Source organism: Montipora foliosa, chromosome 7 (genome assembly GCF_036669935.1).
Source record: "Montipora foliosa isolate CH-2021 chromosome 7, ASM3666993v2, whole genome shotgun sequence".
Lineage (NCBI taxonomy): Eukaryota > Metazoa > Cnidaria > Anthozoa > Scleractinia > Acroporidae > Montipora > Montipora foliosa.
Window position 1 is genome coordinate 32,897,157 of NC_090875.1, and position 9,953 is coordinate 32,907,109.

Here is a 9,953-nt window from a genome sequence, read left to right on the forward strand (position 1 = left end):
GGGTAAAGTGCGTACGGCGATGACGTCACGTGAAAACCAACTTTTACAAAGCAATCGTGAAATTAGACAAACTAAAAACTACCAACGCTCCTTTTATTTTCACAAAAATAGGTCTTTTATAGATTGAGAACGACCATTTACTAAATAAAACACTTAATTTCTTTCAAAAATAACTTCCCCTGGAAAAAGCAGAAAGCGTGACGTGACAACCATGTTTACAAACCCTCGTGCAAATACACATATTGACCAATGAAAGCACGCGTACTATCTGAGTTATTAGAGAGCTTCTTGAGCGACAGTGAGCTCTTTACCTCTTTTAACTTGTTTTGACACTAACGACTTCCGGTTTCAATCCGAGGCTCAAAAACGGCTCGGGCTTAAGGCTCCATAACTTAGAATTGTCAGGATAAAATGAGTCACCCTCTTGCAAGGATTTTTTTTTTTTTTTTTTTTTTTTACATTCTACTATAAGAATAAGTTTTGATCGACATTTATCTTGGTTTGGTTTAGCCATTTCACCACGTTACAAAGTTACACTATTTCACGAGTTCAGTGGAACATCGATAAACTAAGTTGCCCATTCTGATGGATGTCTCGCGTGAATGTCTTGTCTGGACTCAATTCCTCAGGCCTAGCTATAAATATAATTTCTACAGTTTTAACAGACTAGAAAACTTGTAAGACCTAGACAACCGTTCGTTGAGTGCCCGTCATCTGTGCATTTTTTCGTTTTCGTATCGGTTTCTCGAAGGATTCGGAACTCCTTTGGATGTATTTGGAATTATTCGGACGCCTGCGCAAATGAGCAAGAAAAAAAAAAGAAATCTCGTACCCCTTCACTGGTACAATGAGCCGCCAGGGCATTAAAATCTCTGAAAACGAGCATCATGCAACAAAACTCTGATTTGCACCACTTGCTCGGTGCGTCTGTTATACAGATTTGAACTCTTGAAGTTCAAATGTCAATCAACTGATTTCGTTTTTCACTGCCTAATATTCTTGCTTTTCGGCTTTTCGCTCCCACTACCCTTAAGTTCCCAAAAATGACTGGCGACAAAAGAAAACGAAGCATGTTAATAAAAGCGCAATAAAACCAGCAAGTGCATTTTTATGTTGCAAGACTATTCCTATCTTAATGCAGCTTAAAAGAAACTTTTACTCCGCATTATTTGCATAGCAATAGATTGTTTCTCTTTCATTCGCTGGGGAATCTAAAATTTCTTCAAGATCCCTGTCTCTAAGTTCTAACAGCTGACCATTTCTCTTGTACCTGTGAACGAAACAAATTATGTAAGACACATTGAGATGTCTCTTGACAACTCAAGGCAGCCGCAAACTGGAGAAGGGACCACATGCGACGTAAAGTGAACATAACAGGCTAGGCATACACACGGACATACGTACATACTTCATTGACCACTCCCCATAGGGGCTGTAAGAACCCCTTGTCATTAGCAAGAATATTTACTGCTTCGTTAGTTTTGTAGGAATTTTCTTCTGTAGTTTATTGTATTCTTTTGGTCGTGTTTTCTAGGTGTTGTCTGTGTCTTCGTGTTAGTCTTGCAATTAGTAGGCCATGCTGTAGCGTAACATTTGTAACTTGTTTTAACTCAAAAGCTTTCCTAGGTTTCTATAAATTGTACCCTTAGCTGTATGTAAATGAGAGGGTTGCTTTTTTGGGTGTGTTGCAGCGAGATTTAGAGGTTTGACTTGAAATTTTTTTTTTTTTTTTTACCAAAAGAGCCGTCTTGAACCGGCATATTTTCAATTGCAAATGGTTCATCGTGTATACAAAGCTCGCAGAGTTTGTCTTTCAGCGCATTGAGTTCTCTTGAAATGTTAGCCGCAGACTGTTTGTTCCAAAGGGCTTAGTGAAATGACAAGAGGTTTATGTACACACCCGTGTTCCAACGTTTGAGTATCCCATGGTTTCCTATGGAGAGTTTTCATGTGACGTCATGGCGGCCATGTTGGTGTTCCAAAACAAAGGAATGGCGGCCATGATGATCTACCAAACTAATCCTCCGGAAATTAAACTCTATTTTAATGCAAATACTTTCTTTTGTTTCAGTAATCCACTATGGCTGCTGGTCAAGTGAGTGAAAACGCTCCATACGGGGGCTTTTCAGGGACAATGACATTAAATCATCGAAACGACATAACGGAACAACACCAGTTAAGAACCCCAACTGGCCAAAGGCAAAGCAGTAAGCTAATTATAAGTGCAGCCAAGAACTCATATCAAATTCAGCAAGTGGACAGAAAGGGTCTTGCAGCCGGGATCTCTGAATCTCAAGGCAAGCGCCCTAACCACTGGACCAAACTGCATCCTCTGTTTTCATGCCAGCAAGCCCGAATCATAAGGGACAATCCCAAAAATAAAAGTCATCTCACCATAAAGCAAATGAACCTTCAGGCATGTTAAATGTGTCAGCGGCAGCACGCACTAGGTCCTCCGCCGAAGCCTCTGAATCTACTTTCACAGCCCGAGTAAGAATCAGCTGAAGTGAGACGTCACGCGCATTGGACAGATAAGCCGGTGCGGAGATTCTTCTTGGGGGAACCGGGCTTTTAGATTTTGGCGCCGGAGGTAGCGGTTTATTTGGGGGATTAAGCTCTAAACCTGTTACCGGTAAGCTTATTTTTTTCCGCTGCGCCATGGGTGAACGTGATTGGGCACCAGTCCTCGCCGGTAGCGTCAGAGCGGCCCGAGGTTCCGGGGGAGGTCGACGCGGACTGCTTGGCCGCTCTGGGGGATGCGGCAGAGACTTGGTTGGCGGCTCTAAAGGAACGGACACCCGCTTCAAAGATTTCCGTGTTTCCTTCTTCCTTAAATCTTGAAGCAATGCCATTCTGCCAGAGGCCTGGGAACAATACACACAACATGGTGACAGAGGTTTTAAAAAGCCATTACAGTTGATTCGTAATGGGCCCCTTGCAGCTGGCCGTCACATGGTACAAAAACCGCCTTACTGGAGAGCAAATTGAGCACTGGGACATCTAAAAAACGAAAATTCAAATTAAGTTGCTTTGTTTTACATGTCGCAGTGCACAATTTGTTCTCCAGTATGGCGCTTTTTGTACCATGTGATCGTCAGCTGGAAAGGGCCCATTTGCTCTGAATTTACCTTTACCTTTAATTTAGAGGACTGAAAATTTGATATGGATTATGGGAAATGGACATTTTTTTTGTTTTGAAAAGATAAGACAAGTGTATGGACACAGGACTCGGACCTGGGAATGTTTGAAATACAAGTTGCTTGGCAGCGGGCGAAACAACTGAAAAATCACACCGGTCGGATGCTCTACCATTCAGCGACTACAACCCCTGGGGAGCTCGAGGTAGGTCGTTCATCTAGGTCCTGAGGGGAACTCACGGGCGCATTACACCTTTCCATCATTTCATGTCTTTGCATAAACTAAGACGCATGACTTTGTAGAGCCAGCAGACCAGTGGAACACATTGTTCTTTCAAGAGCCAGTTAAAACACCTAGCTCTCCAGTGTGTTCTAGCAGGAACCCATGACCCGGAGCCTACAACTCTACTGTGTTCGTGTCACGGCGTTTTCACAGACCGATTTATTTTTTGATTGAATTTCCCGCGAATGAGACTCCCACAGGAGCCCGATGACCAATTACAAGAAATTAAGCTGACGTCATAGGGTCACCGAACCGGAACTGCCTTTGTTTTTTCGGGAAAAGAAAGTCTAAAAATAGATCGGTATGTAAAAATGCCGTTACATAGGCCCAGTATGGGAGCTGTAGGCTCCGGGTCATGGGTTCCTGGTTCTAGTAGCTGAATGGGTAGAGCGTCCGACTGATGTTATGGAGGACGTAGGTTCGAGTCCTGCGGAGGACTCTGATTTTGCAGTTGTCCTGTCGTCCGTTGCCATGCAACTTGCACTCTATCCTTCTCACGGGCGCATTACACCTTTCCATCATCTCATGTAAATGAAAATGTTTGTTGATTAGCCCGCGAATGTTGAATGAAGTCAAACCCGCTTGACCACCTCTTTGAACATTAGGGAGCTTAAGCACGCGCGTTTTTGAGACGCGGACGGCAAGCGAAAGTCAGTCGTTTTCCCTTTAAACTTGTCTTCACACAGCTACCGGCCGGTTGCCGTCCGCTTCTCAAGAACGCGCATGCTTAAGCTCCCCATTGTCAGGTATGTGCGTGCGCGCTAATCGGTCTCTCAACTACGTATCCATTTCTCGTCATCAGAGCCTCGGATCGACCCGAGGCTCTGGGAAACTCTATGTAGGAGAACATGCGCCGTTGGGTTCTTATAGCCAAAAATTGGCTATTTGAACCTTTCGGCGCGTGCTCACTCCTCGTGCTAACAGACGCTTTTGATTGTTCTTCACGAAAACCAATGGGAAGACACTTTGTTTTTAAAGTTCCCCAGAGCTCTTCTCTCCCTCAGTCAAGAGAAGAGCACGCATCAGACGCTACATTGGAAGCGCGTAGGATACGTCTGGGCGGGGTGACAAAACGAAGGGGTGGGGGCGAGCAACTGGTTTCTCTCTCATACACTCTCCCCCATCGCTTTGTCACTCGACCCAGATCTTCCACCCGTCCAATATGACGACCGCCTGCAAGCAGTCAGAAGAAGTTTGCCGATTTCTTGCTTTAGAATAATTCTGTCACATCACTATCGGTTGGAAAGAAAGGATCTCAAACCACTTTGCATGTGACATAGCTATATACAATAAAAAGCACAATTACTCAAAAGAACATAGATATTGTATAGAATTAGCTAAAACCTTACTTGTTGTTGATAATGTAAATTGGTCACCGTACAGAGATTCTGAAAGCTGGCGTTTCGAGCGTTAGCCCTTCGTCAGAGCGAAGGGCTAACGCTCGAAACGTCAGCTTTTAGAATCTCTGTACGGTGGCCAATTTCTCCAAATATCTTTCTGTTGTCCTGTTAGTATCCGCCATTTTGAACGCTTTAATTTTTTCAGTATTTGTGCGCAATTGACCCTCTCGCATAACCTTTGATTGACATGGCGGTTCGTCTCGAGTGTCGGCCCGACTTCAAAAAATCTGTTGCAGTGCAACAGATTTTTTGAATCGGACGATTTTCTTTCCCATGAATCGGTCGTTCAACGGCTGTCAAAATGCACGCAAGATTTGCGCTCCGACGCCGTCGGGTCGATAAATGGGGCCGACAACAAATCGTATCGTGTAAACCGGTCATTATAAACAGTGAAACTCGCTACGGCTAGAACAAGGTGCGCAATACCCTGACACTTTCCTTTTAAGTGATCATCGAGAGAAAGACAAGCTGCAAGAAACGTTGCCCGGTTGAGCAACTTGTCTCGCAACGCGAGAGGCTTTGTCGAGTAACTTGTCAAACAACGTGAGAGGTTTTGTCGCAACGAATTTGAGACAAGTTTGGACAGAGATCGCCTTCTGTAACAACACTATTCAGTCTTGAAAAAGGCATTAGAGCGGTTTTCAATTGAGTATCGTAAAACCAAAACCAAAGTAATTACTTTGGCCAATCAAAAAGGACGGAGACAATCTAGTAAACCAATCAAAACAGCCACAATTGGTTTTGGTTTCACTTCGGATTGGTTGAAAAAATGGCGCGAGAACACAAATCACCGAGTGAAGTAAATGCAAAACCAAAGCAATTCGCTAATTACTTTCGACACTCAATTGAAAACCGCTCTAAGGGCAGGCTAGTTAGCAACTTACAGCTTCCTTTGCCTCTGGGAGGTGCTCCTCGGCCTTTTTTTCCTCTGCAGGTTTTTCATTTGCACTGCTTTTCCTTGAAGGAGTTGGGGTCTGGTGACAAACAGTGAAGTAAAGCCCTTAATCCACAGTCGATAAAGGTTTGTGTTATCCATTACTGGTGACGAGTCTTCCTGGTAGCGAGACGGCAAGTTGCGATTGACGGTCACCTCGACACCAAGAAGACTCGCCATTAGTCAAGTCGCCCCTAAAGGCAATTAGCCCTTACGTAGTCGCCACCATGGATCACGTTGATTACTGTTCTGTCATCTATGTTGCGTGGAGTGTGTCGCATTTGCTAGTGTCAAAGGGCCACCGACAACCAGTGTCCTTTGCGCGCCTTTGTTGTTGTTACTATCCGGGCAATCGAATCGGCCGGTTCGCTTCAGAAACATCCCGTGAAGAAGAACTTCTGCGAATTCGCTGTTCGATTTGTTATTTAATCCAAACGCCTTCCTCCTTTCGTTCCATAATCGTAAGGTTGAAGTAGTGAGCCAAATAACATGGCGCTTTTCCTTCCTCGGCGGACGACCTTTCTTTACAGTTTTCATTTCGCTTTTAACACGAACACAACACCCAAATAACGCCAAAAATACAATATTTAAACATTAAGGAAAATATTAACAAAGTTTGAAGCTACTGGGCATCCAAAACACGACGATGTGAGGCGATGAAATTTGACTTTTCAAGAAATACTAGTTTCTGTATTACAGAAAATGGCGCCGATAGCTTGCACGCCCGCAAAGACTTGTGGTTGTCGGTGGCCCTTTAAGGTTTTGAAGTTCGTCATCTGAAACTACAAGCGAACGAACGACAGGGACTATTTATCGATCGCAGTCCACTCTGTTCATTCAAGATAAATGACTCTTTGCCCTTGTGGTGAAGAGTTTAAATTTCGTGCAGTTAGGGGTTCCGTTCACACGGAACCACGCTAAAGTACGAAAATAAACCAATTTCGATATATCAAAGTTTAGTCCTAAACAAAATACATCACCTCGAGGATAGTGGAATAAACTCATGCTAATCCTTATATATATTTCCCAGACCCTCGAGGTGATGTCTTTTGTTTAGGAATGAATTTTAACATATCAAAATTGGTCTATTTAGACGCCTCGCCGTTCAAATTTTGAACGCCCGAATCGGGGACGAATTTTTAGCCAGTACGGTCGAAAACTTAACCGACGTACTGTGAACACCTTGACCGTCTAAATTTTTGCATGGCAAAGGCGTACAATTCAACAATACAAAATACAATATCCTTTATTTAACGAAAGTGACGTAATTAACCCCATGAGTTCTCTAACTTACGGCCTTCACAACGGTAAAAAATACACATGTACGTATATAAAACAATGCCTAATTAGCAATATACGACTTATTACAAAAAACGATTTCGAAAATCATTTAAGTAGGAAAATTAACGAGGGTAAAAGTAACATGACGTTTCGACGACTTCATGTCATCATTGTCGAATGAACAAGTTAAAAAGCGTGAATGTTTTGATTCATCCAGTAGAAGAATAAGTAACTCGAGTAGATTTAAATCGTTATCTGGAACTAAAATTGAGAATGTTTCATAAGCAACACAACGTTGCGACCATATCTCATGGTCTTCTTCAGGCAACTGACAACTTGTCACGTGACAGAAGTGCCACGTGAGAAGCGGAGGAAGGTAGGACTCAGACACTCACTGTCACATACGTGGGACAAGACAGTGAGGCTGATTGGTAGCCGCTTGTCACGTGGCACTTCTGTCACGTGACAAGTTGTCAGTTGCCTGAAGAAGACCATGAGATATGGTCGCAATGTTGTGTTGCTTATGAAACATTCTCAATTTTAGTTCCAGATAACGATTTAAATCTACTCGAGTAACAAGTTAAAAAATTAACGGCAAGGCATATTTATAGTACTTGGGATGTGAGAAAATTAAATTAGCAAATGTTACATGAAAAAACTTTAAAGTCCTCAAGAAATGCCGTAGCAAACTCGATTGTTTGATATTTGAAATGCTCTTGATCAAAAACAAAAGACCGAAACTGAATACGCAAAGCGGATTCCATTCGCGCAAAACTTTTTACATGAATATATATATAATTTTTGTTTTTTCTTTTTCTTTTTTGTTTAACATGAATGTTTTCATGCAACGTTTGCTAATTTCATTTTCTCACATCCCAAGTACTATAAATATGGCTTGCCATTAATTTTTTAACTTGTTCATTCGAAATTAATGACATGAAGTCGTCGAAACGTCATGTTACTTTGCTCTCGTTAATTTACCTACTTAAATACGACTTATTACAAGAGAAACAAAAGGTAGACAAATATATTGGTTTAACAAAGCTATCAGGTGATATTAACTAGTTACCTTCTAATACAGCTACAATAAAGAGAAAAACGACAATCATAGCACAATCATTACTAGCAAACTTAAGGAATAGGGTAAAGAGTTTATGCTTAAAAGTATTTAATCTAGATGAAAAAATAATAGAAGGAACAGATACATAAGCTATTTGCTTAAGATCAGTGTCAAGGCAATAAAAAAGAGTGGCAGCACAAGTAAGCAAATGTGTGCTTTCCAGATTTAGACCGCGGGTAGAGAACTTGAAGATTAAAAGCGCAAGCTCTGGTGCGCAAACCAGTTGAACGAACGAAAGACAAGAAATTGAATTTACGTTTAAGACAAAGAGGAGCATCAGGATTATTAAGAATAGTGAATAAGAGTACAAGTTTTCTTAGTTTTAAAAGGTCGAAAATAGGAAGCCTTTGCGTGGTTACTCTTTCTCGTGACGCCATTTTGGATTTCGTAAAGTAGCTCTCTGCGCATGAAACGATGGTAAAACCACTGATAAAGGTTAAACTTTAATTCGGTCGGTCAGTTCCGTGTGAACAGCAATATTGCACGGTTCCGTGCGAAAACAATGTTCGGTCAAATCTTTCAACCGGCAGAAAATTCGTCCGGTACTGTGTGAATCGAGCATTAGGTAAAGAATACTGTTGTGAAAATTAAGGTCATACAGGGATTTTACACTCATAAATTCTACAATTTGATTTCAGAGAGAGCCGCGTTATCAACATTCACAGATGACAGAAATTTGAGTAAAACTGCAATACCCTTGGTCTTGATTCAGGGAACTTAGCAACTTCATTTATGGCCAAAACCTGAAGAAGAAAAAAAAATAGGAAGGAGTTAACCGTAGTCCCGAGGAAAAGGGGACCTTGATACATGGAGGCACAGCGAGGCGCATTGGTCAAGGCGTTTTGCACCGATCAAGTCGAAACTTCAACATCACCTCACGCTTCCGGTTCAATTTTCCCCACCTCACGCCGGCAAAGGTCAAATTCCCCACTCCCCGGGCACAGAAGATAGTCAAATGGCCGGGGTTTGCCCGGGGGGGGGGGGGGGAGGGGGGGAATGTTGAAGTTTTGATTTGATCGGCGCATTTGCTTTAAGATTCAGAGATCCTCATCCTCGGAAACCCAGGGGCAGTTCGTGGAGAACAGGAGAAGTGTAAACTCGCGAAACCAAATGTGGCAAGGAAGAAAAGTATATCATGGCTAGGTGATTTCTATATTTTCCTCTTGTGCTCTAGGAAGTGCCCCTGGGTCTCCGAGGATGGGACATCCTGGTTAAATTTGATACTAGTAGCACCTGCCAGGTTTAACTTGTGAGCTGCACATGTGGGTAACTATGATTCTTGAAGTCGTTGTTCTATAATGTTGTATAGTTGAAATGTTTTATTAGCAGGGGCACCAAGCGTCAATTTTCGGAAAATATCTGTTCGGAAGACGATTTGAGATCTAGAATTTTCGTAACATTTGTTGTAAATTTCTTGCTTGCCTGCCTGCCTGTCCTATGATTTTCGAACATCTTAACCTAAAAAGGTCAACTAGAATTTTTTCGGGAGCCTTTTTTCCGGCTGAAGTTTCGAAAAGGTAAGTTTTGAACCCTATATTTTCGGATCACTAGACTTTCAGCAAGGAAATCCGAACAGATGAAAAATTTTTAGGGGATAAAATATGGCTATATCTACCGTTTAAATACTATTAAAAATACGTTTAACAATGCTATGTTTAAGTGCTTTTGAACTATATTCGCGTTGGGTGCCCCAGCATCAGCCCTAAAAAGCCGCCATGGGGAATGGTAAATTCACTATGTAGTGTTTGTCGGTCTTTTTGTTGTTGCAGTAACGATTGGACTAAAGAAATGGTAAGAA

At 42.2% G+C, this 9,953-nt stretch overlaps 1 protein-coding gene across 1 annotated transcript in view; it reads right to left on the minus strand.

Moving 5' to 3' along the window:
• Window positions 1–470: 470 nt before the first annotated feature.
• Window positions 471–9,953, minus strand: part of LOC138011851 (neutrophil cytosol factor 2-like) — a 24,849-nt gene continuing 15,366 nt past the window's right edge. The window contains exons 6-9 of the mRNA XM_068859076.1: window positions 8,851–8,898; window positions 5,705–5,794; window positions 2,395–2,864; window positions 471–1,270 (exon numbers count right to left, since the gene is read on the minus strand). Of these exons, the coding sequence (XP_068715177.1) occupies window positions 1,156–1,270; window positions 2,395–2,864; window positions 5,705–5,794; window positions 8,851–8,898 (723 nt within the window). The 3' untranslated portion in view covers window positions 471–1,155. The remainder of the gene's footprint in view (window positions 1,271–2,394; window positions 2,865–5,704; window positions 5,795–8,850; window positions 8,899–9,953) is intronic.